This window comes from Vipera ursinii (assembly GCF_947247035.1).
Source record: "Vipera ursinii genome assembly, chromosome: 2".
NCBI lineage: Eukaryota > Metazoa > Chordata > Lepidosauria > Squamata > Viperidae > Vipera > Vipera ursinii.
In genome coordinates, this window is record NC_139513.1 from 168,011,210 (window position 1) to 168,034,764 (window position 23,555).

At 41.5% G+C, this 23,555-nt stretch overlaps 1 protein-coding gene across 1 annotated transcript in view; it reads right to left on the bottom strand.

The window, feature by feature from the left end:
* Positions 1-23,555, bottom strand: part of RBM10 (RNA binding motif protein 10) — a 30,904-nt gene that overhangs the window by 5,880 nt on the left and 1,469 nt on the right. The window contains exons 2-17 of the mRNA XM_083357103.1: positions 17,663-17,781; positions 14,348-14,534; positions 11,772-11,963; positions 11,463-11,532; positions 9,214-9,287; positions 7,172-7,258; positions 6,224-6,284; positions 5,953-6,126; positions 3,335-3,495; positions 2,539-2,636; positions 2,324-2,411; positions 1,732-1,942; positions 1,472-1,629; positions 1,230-1,371; positions 998-1,089; positions 656-832 (exon numbers count right to left, since the gene is read on the bottom strand). Coding sequence (XP_083213229.1) covers positions 656-832; positions 998-1,089; positions 1,230-1,371; positions 1,472-1,629; positions 1,732-1,942; positions 2,324-2,411; positions 2,539-2,636; positions 3,335-3,495; positions 5,953-6,126; positions 6,224-6,284; positions 7,172-7,258; positions 9,214-9,287; positions 11,463-11,532; positions 11,772-11,963; positions 14,348-14,534; positions 17,663-17,679 — 1,989 coding nt within the window. The 5' untranslated portion in view covers positions 17,680-17,781. The remainder of the gene's footprint in view (positions 1-655; positions 833-997; positions 1,090-1,229; positions 1,372-1,471; positions 1,630-1,731; positions 1,943-2,323; positions 2,412-2,538; positions 2,637-3,334; positions 3,496-5,952; positions 6,127-6,223; positions 6,285-7,171; positions 7,259-9,213; positions 9,288-11,462; positions 11,533-11,771; positions 11,964-14,347; positions 14,535-17,662; positions 17,782-23,555) is intronic.

Genomic DNA, 23,555 nt, shown 5'->3' on the forward strand with positions numbered 1-23,555 from the left:
GCGGCCCGCGAAGCCATCCTGGAAATAGTGAGGGAACAGCCCCCACTGCCTTGGTCCTGGCCCAGAGACCCTCCTTCTGCCAGAGACCCTCAGATCTGTCCCACTCCTGCCCAGGCCCCCATAGGCACCCTTGATGCGAACGATGTAGAGCTGGCCACGCCCACCCAGTAGGCCATACGCACTCTAGCCACGCCCACCCAGTAGGCCACACCCACCCTGGCCACACCCACCCGGCCCCCTGAGGGCAACCGCAATGCTGATGCGGCCCTCAATGAAATTGAGTTTGACACCCCTGCACTATGGGATGCCTTGCTACTATTTCCAGTCATCGTGGAATGTATTTTTCCGCTTTGAAAAAAAAAAGAACATCTTAACACAATGTAAAATTCTTCCCTGTGCAACAGTTACTCAGTCTAGAGAGGAATACCCTTTGAGGAAAGCAGAGCCGCCTAACTACTCCAAGACAGAATCATAACTATACATTATTTATTTTATTTATTAAATTTTTATAGCGCCCTTCTCCCAAAGGACTCAGGGCGGTGTACAGGGCAGCTTGCCAGAAAATTCTAAAGGCTCTTCAGAGGTGAAACATCTAGAATTAAAAGGCAGAGGAAGAGAGGCAGCGTGAGAAGAAAAAAAAAGGTGGTCAGCTCACCTGCTGGGCTGTTTTTGTCTTATGCTTTTCCTTTTTCTCTTTTCCCTCTTTGCTGCTGCCACCTCCCGAACCGCTACCATCCTTGTGGCTGTCAGCCGCTTGGTCTGAGGCTGGGATGTAAGTGCATCTCTCACTTTCCCAGTAGAGATACTGCTGCGTCTGAGCATTGTAGTAATACTGGCAAGAAACATTGACACAGCACATCTTTGGATACCGCAGCACATTGTGCACTCTGAGAGCTATCCTAGTACTACAGGACGAGTCAAACTTTCAGCTCATTGTTCTTATCGCTTTGCCGCAAGAAGAAAGTAACCAAGTCTGCCCCAAGGGCAGACAACTCACCTGGGAATTAGGATCGTAGTAGAGCCCGGTCAGAGGATCGTAATAGTAGCCAGAACTTTCATCATACTGATACGTGGAGACATCTGGGACAGCTGGTGGCCAGAAAGAGAGAAAGCAATGAGCAAAAAAAAAGCAGCCACGCAGCCTAAAAGCGTTGGCAATCTCCTAAGGGGGTTCCCTGCTCCCAAGAAGATCTGAATGTACACCAATCCTTCCTCCCTCCACCACTCACGGTACTGTGTGTAAGGCTCCTGTCCAGCAGAGCCGGCTGACAAACTGGAAGTGCTGGTGGACATGCCGGGAGTTGTACTGGAGAGCTGGGCAGCATTAGGCACATCAGGCTTCAATACAGCTGGGGAGACTATGGTGTATGACTGAGAACAGGGGAGGGGGAGAGAGAGAGAGAGATCAGTAGGTGCACAGATTATGAAATCTTCTTTAATGCATGGACTTAAAATCACCCCAAATATATACCTGACCAACAGCATTTCCTTGGGCTGGACTTGTCCCTTCAGAGCCTCCGCTGGCCTGGTACGCGGCTGGTACAGCTGCGTTCTGGCTGGTGCGAGGGAAAGTTGGTAGGACAGGCATTGGATCAATACCTGGCACACCAGGTTCCTGTGAGGCCTCAGCTATTTTGCAAGGGAAAAGGCAGGGAGGCAAAGTAGCCAGTCAGTCAGGAGGTACAAAGCATCCTAGAGGTCAGAAAGGAGTATGAGGCAAGAGGAGATTACCTGCTACTGATCCCTCCCCCTGGATCTTGTCTGCCTTCCCAGCAGCTGCTGCCCCAGAGGTGCCAGACTGAGATTGGGATCCTTTCAGGTACCCCGCCTGGGAGTACGCTGTGGCTTCTTGAGCGCTGTAAGGTTCATCGTGCTGGTAATAGCCATAATCTACAGACTGCTCATCCTGGGTAGCCCAGGAGCCCTCTCGGCCCTGCGACGCCTATTTGGCAGACCAATCGAGAGGAAACCTGTTACTAAGGCAAGGTAGCAATTATACTTCTTTCCCACAGTAATAAAAATTGTTGAACGTAGATTTCTTCTTTTTTAAAGATTTAAATTTTACGGCACTGTGCTTTTAATGTTAAATTATATATTTTTAGCTTGTTCCCCCCATAATCGGTGGCAGCAATTCACTGTATATCACTGCATTTCTGCTGCTGTATGGGATATACCTAAATGTTCCCCTTCTTGCCCAGAAGTGCTCTAAGAAGTCAGAATATTTTCCAGAATATGTTTGAGAAGAAAAAAAAGTCCACCCCCACCTTCCACCTCCGTGTCCTAAACCTATTCAATCTTCTTTCCTTTCTCTTCCCTCAGTTACCTGTGAGATAGCCCACTGCGCAGCTGCAATGGCGGTGCTGGCTACCGAAGCAGCACTAATGCGGTTTCCATCTGATGAACTTAGGTCCCTGTGCAAAGGGATGAAGAATTTTTAAATTTTATTGTATTCAACTTGTACCCACCCCAAACTCAATGACTCGAGCATTCCTACACCAGCAGAAGACTCAATTCTTAGGCAAATGACTTTTTACAAACCGTTTGGAACCTTTTGCAAATTCCACATTAATTGTCTTGCCATCAATGTTTAGTGGCGGATGGAGGGCCTGAAGGATCTGCAGCAACTGAGCTGCCTCCTGAGAGACAAAAGGACAAGAAATTAAAACCCTCTGAAAAATAAATGTACAATCTGCTGAATAGGATGTTAAATGTGCTATAGTGATGAATCGGGAATATGCAAATTCAACTTCCCGCTCAACTACATAGTATCACTGGGTATCTTTGATCCCCCTGTCTCAATCCAACCTATTTTACAACATTGTTTTCCATCTGCCTAAAGAAACATGAATCCTACTGGCATTTAGTCTTAGCAATTTCTTTAAGTGTCCTTGAGGGTGCAATTCAGAGGAGAACAAAATGTTATTAATCCTGAGCTCCATTCTGCACTATAGATAGTTCTGCAGCAAAAATAGTTCTCAATGCACAAAATATTTTGGATTGTGCTCCCAGGTTGTGTTTTGTTCTTCAATATTTAAGTATTAGTATGCTTACTTTTCCATAAACTGCAAAACCAGACACTGACATAATTTAGTCTATATTAGTTTACTGTCCTTTTCTGTTTGCTTCCCCTCAAGTCTTTAGCCTAGTAGAAGGGAGGGAAATAATGCCTTGAGCCCGTAAGATCTTCTACATAGCTTCCCCTTGGCTTTCCTCAGACTAAAAGTTCAACTAAGCTCTGTTTTCTAAGATATTACCTTCCTAAAGCCCATCATTCTCATGATTTTAACCTCTAAAGCAAAACTGAATTGCCACGTGTGCTATTTGTTGCACTCACCACAATAGTAGAGAGCTGAATGAAAGCAAAACCACGATTGAGCTGTGTCTGCTTGTCTTTAATGACCCGGACATTTGATGAGGAGAGAACTGCATATGGCGCCAAGGCACTTAAGATGGAATCCATTGTGCTATGTGGATTCAGGTTTCGCAAGATAATGGCTGGCAAATAAGACACAGCATGGTAGTTGGAACTTGTAAACTTGCGAGTACATGTGAATTTTCATCTAAAGGAATTTAAAACTCCGCACAAAAGCCAATAAAATTTTGCCTTCCTTTTTGAATGATGATAATAAATAAAATTTATATACTGCCCGACTCCCAGGACTCTGGCCCTTGTGGCTATGAATGAAACTTTACTCTCATTTTATCTGTTAAACACAATATACAAACCAAATTTAAAAGCTTAAACAACACTGTGGGCACTCTCCTGGCTATTCTGTTTATGTATGGCAGTGGCAGATTCACAGTTTGAATTCTGATATACGCTGCCATTACCGTTTGGCTGTTTCGTTTTGATAACAGCTTCTGATGGACAACAAAGTCAGGAGAACACCTTTTTCCATTTCAGATACTGGTTCCCTTTCTCAGCAATAGCAATGAAACAGTAGCAGAGCAGAAAAGTATTCAATTGTAGAGATTTTTTTTCCTTCTCAGTTTTCTTACTGCTATTGCAACTATCTTCTTTTTCTCTTGGAGGGAAAAAAATCTCTCTTATCAAATAACAAGCTGTGGTATATTTTCCCTCAATAGAAGGGGACTTCCGGTTTTGCGTCGCAGCGAGACGGATGCAGGAAGGCAGAGCTCTGCCTTCCGCGCACCATTTTGCCCTGATGGGAGCCCTAAAAAGGCCCTTCATCACCCTGTAGAGGCGATGAAGAAGCAGGGGTGTCTCGTCGATCACAAAGACGGTGGTCTTTCCGTTCGATCCGAGAAAAGCCCTCCAAACCAGCAGGGGAAAGACTGGCTACATTCCTATAGCCACTCAGTAGCTGCTGACAACTGAAGAAGAAAAGCACCAATTAACACATCCCAAACAGCATGTATGGAACTGGGTGAGAATATTGATCCAGAGCTGTCAGGGGAAATGCTACAATTTGGGAGACAAATGATGAGGGGAGAAATTGCGGGAGAAGGAAGGTGGGAGTTGCTTAAGGAACATAAGTGGGCAGAATCCCCCCCCCCCAAAATACCCTACCTAAATTGTTTTCTTCATACCAAACAACTTTCATTAAAAAAAAAGAAAATTCCTGGGCGATCTAATTGCCTTGGCTTGGAAAGCTACTTGGCAAAGAAAGAAAGAAAGAAAGAGTTAGATTTAAAAAATAGAAGACTTGACCTATTAGAGGGGCAATACGTTTAAATACTTGTTTGAATATGATTAAAAGAATGGATGACTCCTAGATATAATTAGACTTTTATAATGAAAGATATGATTTAAAATTAACAGTATTTTTTTCTCTCTTGATATGGGAAATATGAAAAGAAGAGGATTGGTATGAATAGGTTTTAGCTATATAAATGTAATTAATATTGAGAAAATAACTGACAAAGATACTTTAAATATTGATGGGAAATCAAACTTTTAACAAAAGCACGAAAAACAGGATATCGATTTGTGAATTGATATTATTTGTATAATATTAGTAAAATATGATGAAGATGTTTATAACTGTATACATCAATAGTATCAAGAATTATACTTGTATAATGAGGGGAAAATGGAAAAAATATGGGGAAGAAAGGAGGATCGGGAAAAATACTGGATTTTGCAGTACTGAAGAGATTTATATTGAATAAGTTAATGTTAAATATGTGAACCCAGACATGTTGTTTACTAAGCTCTAAAGATTGTAATTCTTAAAAATTAATAAAACTTTTAAAAAAAGAGGACGAAAGGTAACTAATAAAATAGCTGACCAATAGCTATAGCATGTGTATGTTTGTGTGTGTGTTTTCAGCTCACTGCAGTCATATTTCCCCATATTTTTCCTAAACTTATCTTCATTTTGCAAAGAGTGTTTTTTGTTTTTCTGTATTTCCTGTTTCCACTTTATAAATTCTCACTTATCCACTTCAAATCAATGATAACACCATGTCCTGCTATCAGATTACTTTCAAAAAAGAGTTGACATAATTCATTCCAACTGCAGGATCTACTTTTGCAGGGACTTTCTTCAATATAAGATTTCAACACCTACTACAAAACATCTATCTACACATTAGCACATTTTCCCCTATTTGCCAATCAAGCTTACCAATCTGGGCTCACTTTCTAGAGCTAGGAGTTACATTTAAAAACTACACCAATTAAACCAGCCAATTTATATTTTACAGCCAAGTTGGGCCTGCCGACTTCCAAACCTGCCCACAAAAATGCAACTATGTAAAATGTTATGGAACCTTCCTCAGAAGCTTTTGACGTTTTTGAATCAATCAATCAGCGAGTAAACCTAATTAATAAATCTCAACCCTCTCATCTATAACAATTGCCGCCCTGAGTCTTCGGAGAAGGGCGGGATATAAATGGAATTTTTTAAAAAAATTAACCGTTTCATGGGAGAACACCATGAAAATTGAATGACTTTATTGCTCTTATACATCAAATTCTATACTTACTGTCATTAGCATTCTCTGTACATGGTTCAGACATGGGGGCCACAGGCTGAGTGGAAAGAGCTGCCGACACCTGGTATGGCTGTGGGAGAGGCAGAAGGCCTTGGCTGAGTTCACGCCCTGATAATGCCACTAGTTGATCTAAGCGACCGCCAGGGGGTAGTTTCTGCTCAGCTTCTGTTGCAAAATGAAGGGTGATAAAATGGGGGGGGAGGAATAAGAGTAGTTTTTACAAGCACAAACAGAGCTAAAAGAACTGAGCTATTAATCTTACCAGATCTGGGAATGCCACACTTAAAACACTTCTCTCTGCGCTTGAAATTCTGAACTCCACACTGTTGGGGGGGGAAGAAAAAAGATAAGACTTCATCTTCATTTTCAAATAAATGTTCACCCACTGAACGCTCTTTTATAAAAATGTTTCCCTATCAGGATATGTTCCTTATTGCAAAATCACAAATACAAGTGGCTTCCATTATCCAAGGACTTGGTATCTGTGGTTTCATATAATTACAGTTGGAAAATACACAACCTGACTTTGGTGTCCATAATGTTCTATCCCTCACATCCCAGTTTTTTTTTCTTCATGATTTTGTGTTATTTTATGTTTGCAAAGATGCATTTCTGCAGGCCTAAAGTACTTCTTTGTTATCAGCAGATAATGTTGCAATGGAATCTGTGAATGAAAGCCACTGTACCTGCTAGTACTATCCCTTAATGTGTGATTTAGATTTTTGTCCTGATGGTTGTGATGGAAAAGCTTTGAAAAATATTCAATATAACCTTGAAAAATAATCCCTTTGTCCTATTTATGCATCAGCCTTTGCTCATAAAGTCAAGCTTCCTAAACTTCTCTGAATCTTTTATTATCTTCTTGGTGGTGCAATCTTTGACAAAAACATTTGCAATCCTTATTTTAGAAAAATACTGAGGAAAAGAACACTTTAATCCTTATTTTAGAAGCAAAAACTATTCAAGATAAGCAAGAGGGCTGAACTTATCCTGAGCTTTCATTACAGAAACAGATTAATATTCAACATTTACCCCTTGCAACTGCAAAAAGTCATAGCCGTTGTTCACAGTACACCAGGCCACTGCTGAACTCTCCAATCTTGTTCCTCCAGGAGGACCGCATCCTTCACACCGCAGTCCTGACCCACAACTCTTTGAGTACCACATCACAGAATACCTCTACATACCGATTCCAAAAAAAAAAAGATACCTTGCTGCAGAGCCAATCCTCGTTGATCTTGGGTTTAGGGTCACTGTAGTGCATGGAGACCTTCTGGCCAAGGATGGTGAGTGAATGCTGCAGGGAGAGAAACACCCCAATGAGACTCTGAAGTGGAGGGAGAGAGAAGGTGCCCATCACTGCCGCAGCAGAAAGGAGGAGAGGTTCAAACCCTTCAGCTGAATGGATGAGGGTGAGGGAGGGAAGGGAGCATAGGCTGAGAGAGGTTTGGAACTTGTCTATTTGGCTAGTGCACACCTAATCTGGCCGACACCTGTTTCTACCCAAGGCACTGGGACGTCCGGTTGTTGTGATGGAGGGAGAGTGTGTTGGAGAGAGAAAGAAAGATGAAGAAAAGGAGAAACAGACAGGAGAAATGCAGCCGTGCTGTGAGATACCACTAGACGACACCTCTAGACCACTAGAATAACCTTTGTTGACCTTCTGCCCCACCAGCTAGCAACATTTCTCTTTACTTCTCTTCTCCCAACCCAGTGCCATTATGCCCCCCACAATGGGCATCTTTCCCTACCCGCTCCCTCATTCAATACAGATCTCTGCTACAGTTGTGTCACGTTCCAGTTTAAGGGCACGCTTGGAGAAAAACTCAACTCTCCTTTGAAAATGAGAACTTTTGGGAGAGCTTAAATAAGATTTTAAATTATGCACACATCCCTAGAGGTTCAATGCTAGACTTCTATTCTGCTCTACCATACACAACACCCCAGTTTAACTATCTGCTGTAACTGTATATTTTCCTAAACTCAACGTTTGGTGAAGTCGCCAAAAAAAAATTCTACGGGCATATAATCCAGGAGGACCAGAACACTAAGCCAGACCACTTTCCACAAACCAACTTCTAAAAGGCCTAATTGACTAGAGCCTCTTTCTGGTAAATGTACGAACCTTGCCTCTCTCTTCCCCACTGCCAACCTTCAGACAGAAACACTGCCACTTTCACACACAGTTTACAGTCTGTGCTTAAAAGGAAACCCTCGTGTCTCTCCTCCCAATTTTTCCGCATCCCTCCCACATCCAGAGCAACATGTATCATCTCAGCCATGCCTGGGGCTACACGTCGGCTCCCACTGGGGATGCGCACATGTGGCCCGGCTATATTGTCAACACAAGAAAACAGGAAGAAAAGGAAATGGCAAAGGTATCTACCACAGCTGCATAAACCCCGGGAAACCCAGTCAGGGCTAGGATTGCATTTTCATCCACATTATGGTCGCTTGGAAATTAAGAGTAGTTTTAAACTAGTCAGAACAGACAGTTTGGGTCTTGAAAAACCTGGCATGTCACATCGTCTCTACTGTAAACCTACAGTGCTAAAGAGAACATAGGGTCTTAGACAGAGAGGCTGTCACGAGACAGCTGTTGTGGTAAAGGAGGGGGGGGAAAAACCTTCCTAGGGAAGTTTCCGTTTTAAACTTGCACTCCTATCATAATAATATCTGGCAGATTATGGAGAAAAAGACACCCGCTGAGAGGTGGCCAGCTTCCATATCTACTGTTCACCTACAGCTATAAACTGCCAGAGTCACACTGAGCATGCGTATTTCCAGAGCAGGAGAACACAGGCAGGACTCGTGATTTCCCAAGCCCCTATTCCCTACTGCTAGGAATTCCCACAATCCCCTTAAATGTGGATCAGCATCTAGGTTCCCCTGCTCAACGTGTCAGACCCCGCTGTCATCCCCATGGTGGAAATTAAGTCCAGGTCTGACTTGCTGCCTGAATTTTTTTTTAATGTCACTTCAAAACCCTGTTTTCTTGAACCCCCCCCTTTTTTTTTTCCTCCAGGTCATGAGTAGACCTCAGAAGTCCAACGCCCAGTTCCCAGTACTCTGTTTGATTCCTGGAATTGTAAACAAGGCAAGATAGCTGACTTTCAGTTCTAGCTGCTCTTCCTAATCCCAGTTCAGTGATTCCCTAAGGGGAAAGCATCTAGGATTTGTCACATGAACCAGGTGTTCGGATTGGTCATTAACAGTAGCAGTACTTGTGGGTTTCAAGTGCAGCAAAGCAACCTGATTGGCTTCCATCCATCGTGTAGCGTCCTGCAAGTGATTAAACTCGACGAAGGCGAAGCCCCGGCTCTGACCTGGAGGACAGCATTCAGATACAGACGCAGTGTGTTAGTCAACAGATCCAGCCAACATCACGCACCCCTGTTGCTGTACCAAATGGGGCAAGGGCGGGGCGCAGGGGAGAAAAATAAAGTAGAGTGGGAAGGCACAGAAAAGGCACCCTAGTTGCAAAATGGAGTGCTGCAGACTCAAATGCTGGCCACCAGCATCTCTTATGATCATTCCAGTAAGGTATTTTTGATGGACAGATGCTATTCACTGCTACTCAAACCATAGAGTTGCTTTATTTTTTCCCAGAACTGAGAAGAGAATTGTGGTGCCCCACTTCCAGGTCAAGGCTTATCTAGCCTGTATTTCCAAAAGGATAAGGACAAGAGAGAGAATATCGTTGAAGAGATCTAGTTCTAGCACTGATAGAGTCAATTATCTAAAAGAATCTATGCAGGAGGCTACATATGGCACTTGTCCTATTGACTTTGCTGTTTAGCTTTAGGAAAGGTTAAAAAAACACCACATAACAGGACATAAAATGCTCCAGTCTGCTGAACTTGATTCGGAAAGAATTGGATTTTAATTCCAGCTGAACATTCATTTGATGACTCTGTCAATCACTTTCAATCTTATTGGTCCATCTGTCCAACAGAAACAAGAATAGTTCCTTTCTACTGCAATAAAGAATGATAAATGATGCCTGCATAAATGTAACAAATTTGTGTGCCTACATTGAGAGATGTTTCTTAAAATTCCAAAGAGGCATTGATTTCCACTTTTTCCCCCCTTAGTAGCACTGGAATTAAGATAAAACATTTAAAGGGAAACCAAAACTGACATAGGTGAGACCAGTCGGCTAAATGGGAACGTTCAAGAGAAGACATTTTGGGGGGGGGGGGCTCTTTCTCAAAGAGTCTGCAATTCCAGTCTTTGTGAAAATGTAAAATTCATTTTGCATTGTAATTTTCTCCTCTTAGCCTCTGGTTGCCCAAAGACGCAGGGTGCCTTTCTGTACCCTCCATCTTGCTGTATCTGCCAGTCCACTTCAGGCCTTGAACAAGGGCAGATATGGAGGGCTATAATCAAAAACATAAACCTTGCTTTAAAATAAAGGAGGGGGGGGGAGAAAAGAAAGGTACACAGCCCTATCTCAGGGCCTGCAACTGTGTGTGATAGGTAGGGAATAACCTTGGCAAGAAGAAGTATACTTACCTGCTTGATTAAACCACTTACTTTATTCCCAGAACAGGCCTACATCATTTTGTTTTGGAGCAAACTAAAGAGATCTCTTTTTATACTTGCCTACACCATACCCATCCAGCTTGTGGGCAACCTGTCCTCCTTAATGTAGGCTGGCACTATTTATGGTCTATTAAACTTAGCAAGTTCACTAATCAAGTACTGTATTCACACGGGTGCTTGACAATCTCCTATCCCATCACAAAAAAAGGCAGAAAAAAGCCAGGAGTTTTCTTAAATCCTTGGTGAATCACAAGTGCCTGGAGAATTATAGTTAACTTGGTGGGAGGGGTCAAGAGTTGGACACACGCCCAGCTATATGTTTCATCAGTATCAATCTTAAAATGAAGTCTAATTCTCACTGCAGAGATCTAAAAAGGCACACAGATGTATCTGACAAAATATGGTCAAACAGAAAGTGCAATATATAACCAAACGTTTGTCTGCATCCCTTGCCATGTATTTGTGTCTCTTTATCTCAAAGAAAGAGGACAAGTAAGAAACATAGAGGACAAGTAAGAATTCATCTTAATACAAAAAGCAGTACTGAACCACTAAACCTCCGAAGAGTCACACTTAATGCAGAGTACAGTGAAACTTGGAAATGACAGGCCACGTCTTCTGCTACTTTTTCAGGCCAATCTCACAGCAGAAGAACCACTGAGGCCCCCATGTATAAGATTTTGATAACAGACAATAGCGCTTAAAGGACTTACTTCTGAGTCAACTTGCTAACATCTGGAAGACTGACTTATCCTTATCGCTGATTTGGCAGATTCTAAATACGCTACAAGCAGAAGCTACAACTGAATACTTAATGCCACAGGGCAAAACTGCTCCACAAGCACACATGCATAGCATACCACACTCTTAGTTTGCCGTGTGTCAAATGCTAGTTGAATTCTTGCAACCGTATCAAAAGAAAGGAGTAGGAAAAAAAGCTGCGAACAGAAGCTCACCTGAGGCTTTATTTCGCATGAGTCGCACCTCACGGGGCTGGAATCCGTGTGCCTGGAGCTGAGCCCGGATCTACAGATGCAAAAGGATGCCAGTAACAGGAGGCTTTAATATAACAGTCACTGAAAGTAGTAGCGCAAGGGTGTTAAAACTGCTGGCCCACCTCATGCGTCATGCCGAAACCGTGCCCACCTCTGCTCCGGCCATGGGGAAAAACTTGTGATACGTCAAGACACGTCACGTCACGTGACGCGTTTGACACCCCTAAGGAGTAGTAAACGTTGGCCTTTTAGCCCAAGCAACCAACTTACATCACTCTCAGTGGCAGATTGAGGTAACATCCTCAGCATAATGATACTGCTAGCCTTCTGTTCTTCTTCTTCCTGTTCAGTCCGATAATCTTGGTCCCGGTAATCGCCATCACCGGGAAATCCCAAATGCTCATTTGGGCTATCTCGTTTTCTGTGTTGTGTCTCTGATCCGGAGGAGGCCTCATAAGAATCCTAAGAAACAACAGCACAGAAGACAACACCTTAGCAGAGTAGGCGGCCAAGACTGACCTAGACAAAGAAGCCCTTAGGCTTGCAGGCGAAGGCCTAGCACTGTACAACCACGTTGCCCTCCGAGCATTCTGCCAAACGGATACCATGTTTTATGAACAAACACTTATCTACAAACCCAGTTCCAGTGTCTCCATTCTTTTGCATGTAGTCCTGCACAATTTCTTCATATAGCCCGCAGGAGAAAAACGAGGGATGAATCCAACCGGACATGACTTATATAGGGCTAAGGTCTACCTTGCAGCGATAAGAGAGGCAAAGCACCATTATTTCTCCACCCTTGTTGCTTCTGCAGACTGTTGCTTGGCAGCCCTTTTCAGGATCACCCGGTATCTCCTGGGACAGGAGGGCTCACGTGATCATCTCCAGGCCCATACAGGGGAATCTGTTGAAGTTGCTTGGATTCACTCTCAGCTGGGACCCCATACAAGGTGCAGGTCCATAAGAGATGCCTGGGGAAAGATCTTACCCGATCCGGTGGGACCGGAGGAAATGGACAGGGTCCTTGATGCTGTCAGTACAGTGCAGTGATGCTGTCAATTAGATTCCAGTCCCTCCTGTTTGGTGAAAGCCTCTGGGATGGTGAGTGCCAGGTGGGTTCAGGCAGTGATTAATTCTTCATTGCAGTAGGGGACATTTCCAGGACTTTTTAAGGAGGCCCTAGTTCGCCCTCTCCTCAAAAAAACCATCTCTTGATCCCACCTGTCTGGACAATTTTCATCCAGTCTCCCAACTTCCCTTTATAGGGAAAATGGTAAAAAAAGGTGGTGGCTTGGCAGCTTCAGAGAATTACGAATAAAATGGATTATCTTGAACCCTTCCAATCAGGATTCAGGCTGTTTTGGGGACAGGAAAAGCACTGGTGACACAGTAGTTAAAAGTGTAGTATTACAGGCAAACTCCTCCCACTATCTGGAGTTTAATCCTGATGGGGCTCAAGATTGGCTCCGCTTTCCATCCTTCTGAGGTCAGTAAAAATGAGGGCCCAGATTGTTGGGGGCAATATGCAAATAAGGCTTACACTGTAAACCATCTGAAGAGTGCTGTAAAAGAGGCGGCATATAAGCCTAAATGCTACTGGCATTGTGGACGATCTTTGGTCCGAGTGGTATAGGGTTAGTGCCTCCGTCCTTGCTCTCCTTGACCTCTCAGCGGTCTTTGACAGCATTAACCAGGGTATCCCTTTGGACCGGTTGCAGGGCTTGGGGCTGGGTGGCATAGACTTGCCCTGGTTGATCTCCTTTCTCCAACGCAGGTCCCAATTGGTGTTGATAGGGAATGAAAACTCCAGTTCATGGCTGTCCCTCTGTGGCGTGTGGCAAGGCTCAGCATTCTACTCCTTTTTACATAAAGCCACTGGGTGACATCATCCGCCACCACGGCGTGAGGTACAATCAGTACGCTAATGAGACTCAACATTACCTACCCATTCCCAGTGATCTAAGTTCTGCTGTCGCTGCTCTCTTGCAGTGTCTGGAGGCTGTGGAGATCTGGATGGGGGAATGGCAGGTTTTTGCTGTACTCTGGTTAAGACCAAATGGCTTTGGGTGCACAGAGCTTCAGGATCCCAGAATTTTTAACATTTTTACTTCTGGAGGGCTTGTATTACCCCAGACAGACTTGGTGCACAACCTGGAGGTTCTCCTGGACTCATGACTCCTGCTTGACGAGCAAGTGACAGTCATGGCTAGCAGATTCTTTGCACAACTTTGTGTTGTGTGCCAGTTGCCATGGCTCCTGCCCTTTGGAACATTGTGCGTGCACACACACACACACCCAGGGGAGATCAGCACCCACCCTTCTGGTCTTCTGAAAGGGCTTGAAGACCTGACTCTGCCAACTGGCCTGGGGCCCCAATGGGATAAGATCATTCTGGAGACGGTTAACAGACTAGATAAGATTCCCCCACCCCATGCTTTTGCTTTCTTTCTTACCATCTTTATCAATTTCAAATTAATTTAAGGTTGCGATTTATTGTTTTAACATTTCTATTAGTTTTTAATGACTATAAGCGGCGTAGAGCTGCCTCGAGGAGAGATGAGTGGCATATAAATTGAAGAAATAAATAGTAAACAAATTTGACCTCCCCAATCAGCTGCACTTCGAACAGTATGAAATTTCCTTAGGGATTCTAAAGTAGGAAAGAAGTTCTGATGCGTAAGTCGAAGGAATCCTAACCCGTGAGGCAGCAGTTATTCAAAGGCTCCAAGTTATTTAATTGCTCAGAAAAGCCATTACTTTATTGTTGCTGAGAAAACTACACGAATGTGACCATTAAACAAACAGGAAACAAGATTTGCTGGAAGGAGATTTTACCCTCAACCTACCTCCACACTATGTTCTTCGGAGGAATCATCGTAGTCATTAGAAGGTTCCTGGCTGTTGAAATCTCTCATGTAGGATCGATAGTCCATATCTCTGTAATCGTGGTCCCTCTGATTCCGGCCTTCTGAGTTTTCATCCTGGATCTGTTCAACAGCACCATATCGACCTGTCCGATCCCCACGGCCACCTCTAAAATGTGTAAAAAAGGAGAAATGTTAAAAGAGAGTTGTAAAGTACCAGCACCACTACTGGCAAAGAGGAGAGCATACATTCTACTTAAACTTTCCATTACAGCTTCTTAACACAACTGAAACAGGGAAAAGTGATAAAATATTTAAAGAAGTCAGAGCTTCCAAGGAGTATTATTTCCCTTACACTTGTTTACAAGAAGTGTGTTTATATATTTATATTTATCCACATTAGCCGCCCATTTCACAATCAAGTCATTCTGGGCAGCATACAACAGAACACATTCTCTCTGTGCAGGTGTATGAAAACAACATGTGCTGAGAGATTGTGGCTTCGAGACAGTATCGAAGTTATGCCCCATCTTTCCTAGGCAACATGGGAGATGGATTGGAGATGAGTCTTGTAGACTGACATTATTAAAATGGCCGTACCTTCCTCATTATGCCAGCAAGAGAGCATTGCTCTGGCTGTAACTTAAATTACTTGCATGCTGGAATGCAATGAGTAAGGTGGTTAAATGCAACTATCATTCGTGTTTAAAGGTAGATGGACACAATCTTTGTGAAATCTTCAGAACTATAATCAGACTAAGATTCCTAGCTTACGGTAGTTGTTCTCCACCTGTTAAAGTTTGTTGACTATCAGTCAACATATCTGTATGTTTCGTTCCCTATCCAGCAAGCTTTGTTGCTGTAGTGAATTGCTCTTAACCCTCATGAAGAAATCAATGGAAATCAAGAGCATTCACCCCTACTGCACTTCAGTAAAGATACTGGTAATCCCTTATAACAGGTCTGATCGAAATCAATTGTCCTAGTCATCAACTGAAAGGCATAAATTTAGGCTAATTCAGTCTTTAAGAAGATCCACTGATTGATTACTATTTCTTATACTTCTGTAACTTGGAAGGGCATATGAATGATGACACTGCAAGTTTTTCACTTCTTTTTGCTGTTGTAGTGATAAGAAACACAGGCAAAGCTCAGCACGCTAGGTTTCCAAGTACTGCCAAGCCCGTTCTACAGCTGCTTTCTCTGGCACAACGCATTAAGCGCCTTTCTTGTGCCAAATCTTTTCTTTACCACATTAAGGACAGTGGACAAATACTGTTAGATTACATTTTTAGTCACACAATTCTCATATTGCAGTGTTGCTCTGCCCCAGAAAGACTTCATTATGTTTGTAAGGCCAGCTCACAAAGGTTCATGTTCATCATTACAGATTATACATTCTGGAAGTTAATGACAATTAAAGAGAGACTGGCCTTAATTTAGCTATTCATTCATTTTAATAAACTGATTATGTGCCATCATGTTGTTTTCAACACCTAGCAATTGTATAGGTAGATTTTCTCCATGACAATCTATCTCTAAACTGTCCTTTTGGGTCTCCCAATACCAATACCTCTCTATTTGGCTTCTTTAAACTCCAACTTTCACTTTTGGGCTATCAGGGTAGGGTCATCAGTGGTAGCACAGATTATTAATCTTTCGCCCTCCAATTTTAAAATTGCACTCATCTTCTACTAGTCCAGTCCTTCTCTTAATATAATACTCTGCACATTGGTTGAATAAGAGAGCCAGTTTGTTTCACCATGTTCTGTCCATGTTCTGACTGTGGCTACCTGACCTATATCTAAGTTCCTCATGAGGACAATGAGATGCTCTGAGAATCCCCCTTTTCTGAGCACATTGCACAAACTGACACAATTAAAGGCTTTTCTATAATTATAACAGATGCAGTACATAGTGACATCTTTCTGTAATCCTTTGGCTCTTTCAGTTAATCAGCATGCACCAGCAATAATGTCTTATTTTCCTTGGTCTTTTCTAGGCCAGATTGAACATCTGGCGTCTCCTTTTCTACGTAGGGCTCCAATCTGTGTTGGATGACTCTAAACATTCTTTTGCCAGCATGTGAAATTAAGGATATTGTCCAATAGTTTGTACGCTCTGTTAAATCTTTTTTTTTTTTTGGTATTGGAATGTAGCTTGACCTTGTGTCATTCTTCAGATTTGCTGGCCTAACTTGATTAGGATTAGGGTGGGAGCTTCTGCTGCTTGCTTCTGGGTGATGGGTTTGGGTTTTATTGCTTTTTATGTATTTTAACTTATTGTTATAGTTTTTGGGGCATCTTGTTTAATCTCTTTTAACTTTTGTATTCTTGTTTTTTAACCTGTATTGCCCTGTTCACCGCCCTGAGTCCTTCGGGAGAAGGGCGGTATACAAATAAAATTATTATTGTTAAATTATTATTATTTAATGGGTATTCCGTCAGTTCCTCTAGCTTTCCAATTTATTAATGACTGGAGTGATCTAACTTGGTTTTCTAGTACTAGAGGCCGTCATAAATAAAGAATATCTTCTAAGATATCTTAGATGTTGACATCTCTACTGTATACTATTTCAATATACTCCTTCCAACCTCCTTTGACCTCCTTGGAATCGGCTACCATCTGTAGCATCCTTTAGGTTAGAAAACCAACTTGAGGTTGGAACTTTCTTTTTAAAAGACTTTCCTCCTTTTCTGTTTCTTTTCAACTTCAGTATCTTTATAAATGTTGCTGTAATACTGCTTCTTGTCACTTCTAACAGCTCTCTGAAATTCTTTATTAAGTTTCTTTCTGAGATTTTTGTCTTTCTTCTTTCTCGGCAGTCTCTTTTCACATTTATCCTTACTTACTTAAGTTCATTCCATAACTTCTCTGTTTATCCGTGAAATTCAAGACTTCAAAGCGATTTCTGATGTTTTTCTTGAAAACTGCTGGTGTACGATCATATCCTGGAAACTGAAGAGCTTTCTTCTTCTTTAGCTTAAGTTGAAGTAGTTCACGGTTTGTTCCACAGTCAGCACCTGGTCATGCCTTTGATATTATAATTGAGTTCCTCCTATTATTAGCAATAATATAGTCATTATGATTTCTATACATTACATCTGGTTATGTCCATATATAGAGGCACCATTTTGGTTGTATGAAGTTTTAACAGAGCAGATCCTAAAATTACTGATTTCTTTTCACAACTCCTTTGCTTAACAGCATTGCTTATCTAACCTTAGCAATCCTAAAGGAAAAAGAGAAACAATATATTTCTTCCTAGGCTGTAAAGTAATTGAAAGAATACTTTACCTTCTCTCATAGTCCATTGCTATCTGTGAAGTGCAAATGCCTCAGGAATCTCCCAACACGAACCCTTCAATGGGTAACTGCCATCCCAGAAGGTCATAAGAAGTGGATTATAAAGATTTCTGTAGGGAAAATAGAACACCGTGTGTTTATTCAAATCCTCATGTAGCTTAGAATCCCAGCAGCAATAACTTCTAAAGCAATTTCTAAAATCAAAATGTTTCCGGTTTCATGTGTAAAGGCTGCATAATTTTTAAATTAATTGTATTTAATGTTTTGAAAGAAGATAAATGAAAAGAATGTAAGAAAATACAGAACATGTAAACCCAAGAAATAAGATAAAGATAATTATCCTGATTGAACTCTGAATTGAACATACTTGGTTAATGCAGTATTAATCTCTGACAAAACTAGGAACGGTAAGCAATGCATTATCAATACTAAAACTAAGATCTGATTTAGTTCTGTAAACAAGAAAAAGAAAATTCTGGATATGGCACAAATCCATGTATTGCCTTCTAATACAAGAATGGTCACAGGTTCTCAAATCTGCAATTCCCCACAGTGGTAACCCACAATTTCACAAAAACTCCAACTATTATCTTCAATTTTGCAAAGATGTATGTTAACTTAAATATAAATCTAACATCTCATTGCTGGAATCAGCTACGTATGTAACTAAGGTCAAATCTGTATGACTGGTTATTATTAAATAATGTGGAGAGTTCTTTCATAAATTGTTCATAGGGAAAATGTCATGGTTTCAGAAAACCATAGGCAGGTAAGGACAGACCACAACTTTTCCCACTATATACTTCTGATCCCTCCCATTTCCTGAGCTCCAGAAAGAGACTAAATTCTAATACGTCTTTCATGTATTAAACTAGTTAAAACTTTTACAAATGCATTCTTAGCTTTTTAATCGACTGGCTATCTGACCTTGAGTACATAATTCCGGTGTTTTATCAGTCAGATGATCATTTTTGAGGTTTGAAACAGATTTAGAAAGATTTATGGGTCTAAAGCACTTTTGAGTCTCAGTAGCCAAAGCTCCCACTAACAACAACAAAAAAATCCTTTCAGAAACATTCTTTGTTATTCTCTTGTAGAATTCCAGAATTAATTATATTTCTTAGTGCAGTGGCTTATGAAAACTAAATTCCATGAATTTTCAACATGGAGAAGAACAAACACAGGTAAGTCAACAGAAAACTGTGAATTCTTTATGAGCTGCATAACAAATATACAGGTTATCCTCACATTACAATAGTAATTGAGATGGGAATTGCCATTGCTAATTGACACAGAAGTAAAATGCAACATCACATGACCATGTCACTTAGCAACCATTCCAGTAGTCCCAGGTGCCATCATTAAGCAAGGACCACATGTGACCATGACTTCCAACCTCTCCATAAACTTTGCTTGTGGGAACCCAGCAGGAACGTTGGAAATCACAGTTACGTGACCAGGAGACACACTGTGATGGCTGGAACTCCAAGGACCAGTTATAAATCCCCCTTGTTCGATGCAATCACCAAGTCTGAATGGTTGCTGAACAAATGGCCATATCCCAGGGACCACCTGTACTTTGCTACCATTATTCATATACTCACTGTAATGGTTCCCATGAAAAACTGGAATTAATCTTTTAAGAAATAAAGATTTTCTTATCCTTGCCAGGTTAAATCTAATGGTCTTTGTAGGATCTATGCTTGCCTTACTAGTTCCCATTCATCTAATATTAAACTAAAGGCAAGGTACAATTAAATCATCACACAACTGCAGCTTTTATTGTACTAGTACAGTGGTAAGAATGGAGTATTGCAGGCTTAACTCTGCCCACAGTCTGAAGTTCAATCTTCATGGGCTCAAGGCTGACCCTACCTTCCATCCTTACAAGATTGATAAAATGAGGACCCAGATTGTTGCTGACATTGCAAACCGCTCAGAGTGCTGTAAAGCACTATGAAGCAGTATATAAATCTAAGTGCTATTGCTAATGAAATTTAAGACATACAAAGGATATAAATATCGCCAGTTTCTTTGTGCATGCTGACTGTTCTATGAACTATTTTCTTATTCACTCCAACAAGATACAGTAATTTTTATCGCTATTCTTAGAGTAGAAATCCAACCCAAGATGTAATAACTAAACTTAGTAACTTAATTAAAGCCTCTTACAAGTAACAAAAACTCTTCCCAGATATGATTCTAATTAAAACTGACCAAGAAAGACAAATTCCCAGTGGCCAAATCAGTCACGATATCACTTATATCCCATTAGTACCTTCTCCTCTGATGTTTAATTTAAATTTACTTAAAGATAACCAATAATGCGGTTTATAAATGTGTCTCTAGTCAAGAATATTTTAACATTTAAACTATGCCTTCCTTCCCAAGCATGTCAGATGAAATATACATTTGTAGATGAGCGTGCGGAGATTCAGTGGCTGTGAATTTTGTATTTATGTTTGAAAATGTATGCTCAGCTTCATCAGTTTATCTCATAGGTTAAGCATAACAGTTTGTCTCTTGCTTAGCAAGTTCTAAAATCTAATTCCAAAAATGTGATTTCAGAACCAAAGTTTATATCTTATTGCTGAGATCAGCATCACCTTTCAGGTATCACTGCAGAGTATTAAATGTATCACTTTTTTAAAAAAAAACACCTCCAAAATCCCACATCTCTCAAGTTTTGCAAGATTTGTTCATCTTCCAAAGTTTTGATTACTTTGTCTTCATTTTGATCTTCTGAACTTACTTTGATGAGAACAGCCACACTGTCAATTACTGGCTTGATATCTAATACAAAACAAGCATTTTTTTTCTTTAATAAAGCCATTCTGTCAGCACTTCCAAGTCTGGACCAAAACCAAAACCATGAGTACCAATATACTCTTATTGTACAGTAACAGAATCTTGCAAATCTGAAAGCATTTCTCCACTGCCCTGCTTTTACTTTTCAGAAAATTAAAGGGGTAGGTGTCTTTTGAAATATTTTCCATTCCCCTATTACTATCCCACCAGGCTCAAGGCTGACTCAGCCTTCCATCCTTCCGAGGTAGGTAAAATGAGGACCCAGATTGTTGGGGGCAATTAAGCTGACTTTGTAATAATGCCGCTTGGGGTGTGTGTGAAAGCCCTAATAAGCAGGCATATACATAGAATGAAGGCTACTGCTAAGTTTGTAAGCCGCCCTGAGTCTTCGGAGAAGGGCGGGATATAAATGGAATTGAAATTTTAAAAAATAAAATACTTCCACAGGCTGAGATATCTCTTGTCTGACTATTGTCTAAGCTGCAGCGCTTCCTCTCGTCTTCCCAAGATCATTCTCACAGCCCCATTCTATATTCTATAGCACAATGTTTAATAAACAGTACTGTATAATGCACACATATGATACATAACCATATATGTCCATGTGTGGATAAGACGACCTTCAAATTTTTAACTAAAGTATCATGGAAAATGTGCTACCACCTGATAAGCCATACCTCAAAAATTTTGTATTTTTTAAAAAATTTTCACAATTGGCTTATCTGCAGGTGGTGCAGATCATTTTGGTTAAAGATTCAAGGGACTGCTTAGATGTAGATGGGCTTATCCATGAATACGTACAAGATGCAGAGGTTCTGAGGGGGAAAACCTATCATATATATAACCAACGTTTTGCAAAGTGCAGGAAAGGAGTAAAAATAATAAGCCTAAATAATGAAGGCATCAGGTACAAAGAGAACAAAATATGGCTAAATCTAATTTATATCAAACCATTCACTACATCACTCCATATCCTTATATCTTGCAAACCAACCTTGTTTGTATCACTTTCATACACTGCTTTTTACATTTCCTTTAATTTTTAAATTCTCAACTCTTTATCTTTGGAGGATCTTTACCAACTCCACTGCACTGAACCAGCCATGACTTTCACAATCTTTTTCTTCTTCTTTCTCTTCCTTCTTACGCTGGATTTGTGATTCTCTCTATATGGCTAAATCATCTCAACACAGAGAAGATTCTCATTATTCACGATAGTTATGTCCTATGAAGTCACACTGAAAACTGAATTAGCAAATACTGAAACCTCAGCTTGTATAATTTAATTTTTTGCTTCTCTCTGTATCCACAAATGACAGCAAAGGTGCCATGAGTATTTTGTGTTTACAAATAATTTTCACCACATAGACATATTTGAAAATGCAGAATCCACGAATAACAAGAATCAACTGTTCTTTTGTCTTAATCATATCTTTTGGACTCCCTCAATTTCACTCGGCACCCATTCATTCCCGAGTCTAACGTTCCTTGCAACAGCTCATATATATTACCCATTTCTTTCTATCAATATTATAATCCTAATATTTCTCCATCCCTTTTCCTATATCTATTAAATATTCTACCAAGATACAGAAATCATTCTACTTGCTCTAGTTTAGATTTATGTAAAACTTAAATATTAAACTTAAATCAAGTTCAGGAATGGTGAAATATGGAAGACTGCTTTCCCATCAAGTACTACAAATTGAACCATCAATTCTCAGAAAACTGAAATAACAGAATAACAGAGTTGGCAGGGACCTTGAAGGTCTTCTAGTCCAGGGCTTTTCAAGTTTTTCGCCCATTGTATCACTTTTAGGATATGGCAACATCCGAGTACCACCAGTCACCTAGCAAGATGTCAAAAACTTGATGACCCCCCCCAAAAAGGAAAAAAGTGATGAAGTACAGGTAGTTCTCGACTTGCAACAGTTCATTTAGTCACTGTTCAAAGTTACAATGGCACTAAAAAAAGTGCCCCCCAAGCCACAGCCGAGCAAGACACCTGCCTGCCCGCCCGGCGGCACTCTTCCTCCTGTCCGAGGTTTTTATTGTTGTGAGCATTTCTGTTGAGGATTGGCAGCGGGGGTGGGGTGGGGGGTGTTTGGTTTTTATTTCCTCCCATCTGCTGGGTGGTTGCAGCAGGTTTTGGTCACTTCACATGACCCTGGGACACTGTGACCATCATAAATAAATATGAATCAGTTGCCAAGCATCTGAATGTAAATCACAAGACCCTGGAGATGCTGCGACATTCCAGCTGATTGGCGCTTCTTCTGGGCTCAGCAGAAGTGCCAGGATCAGCGCCAAGCTCCAGCTGGAGCCAGGCGCTGATCCTGGCACTTCCACTGAGCCCTGACAGCTCTGCAGCTCTAGCCATCTCTCGCTCAGGCTTGTGTGGTGCTGCCATTCCCCTCCCCTGCTACCCCTTTTCTAGGATGGTCATGTACCAGCTGCCAGGTGCCAATGTACCACAGGTGGTACCCATACCACTGGTTGAAAAGCCCTGTTCTAGTCCAACATTACTGTGTCACCCCAGTCCTTTTCACTACCGTGTTTCCCTGAAAATAAGCCCTAGCTTGATTTTTGGGAGTCGCCCTATAAGCCCTATGCCAAAAATAAGCCCTAATTTTGGGGTGAGGCAAAATCAAGCTAGGGTGGGGGTGTGGAGCCACCCCACGCAACCCCTTACCTTGCAGCCAGGCCTCTCCTTGCCTGTCCACTTCTTCTGTGGCGTCTTCTGCAGCCAGGCCTGCATTTCTCAATCACAGGCCTTTCCAGATTCAATCCACAGCTCAGTTCTGCAAAACCTCTGTAGCCGAGCTATTCAATCCATAGCTTGGTACCCGGCCGCAGAGGCCTTCCGGAAAAACCTGAGTATGAAATTGCAGACCGGAATGCCGCTGCAGAAGGAAGCTGCTCCTTCGGCCACAGAAGAAGTAGACCAGCTGGGCAGGGCTGTCAGTGCCAAAGGGAGAATAAAAGACATCTCCCCAAAATAAGACCTGATGCCTCTTTTGGAGGCAAAAAAAAATAAGACCCCATCTTATTTTCGGGGAAACACAGTAGATTAGAC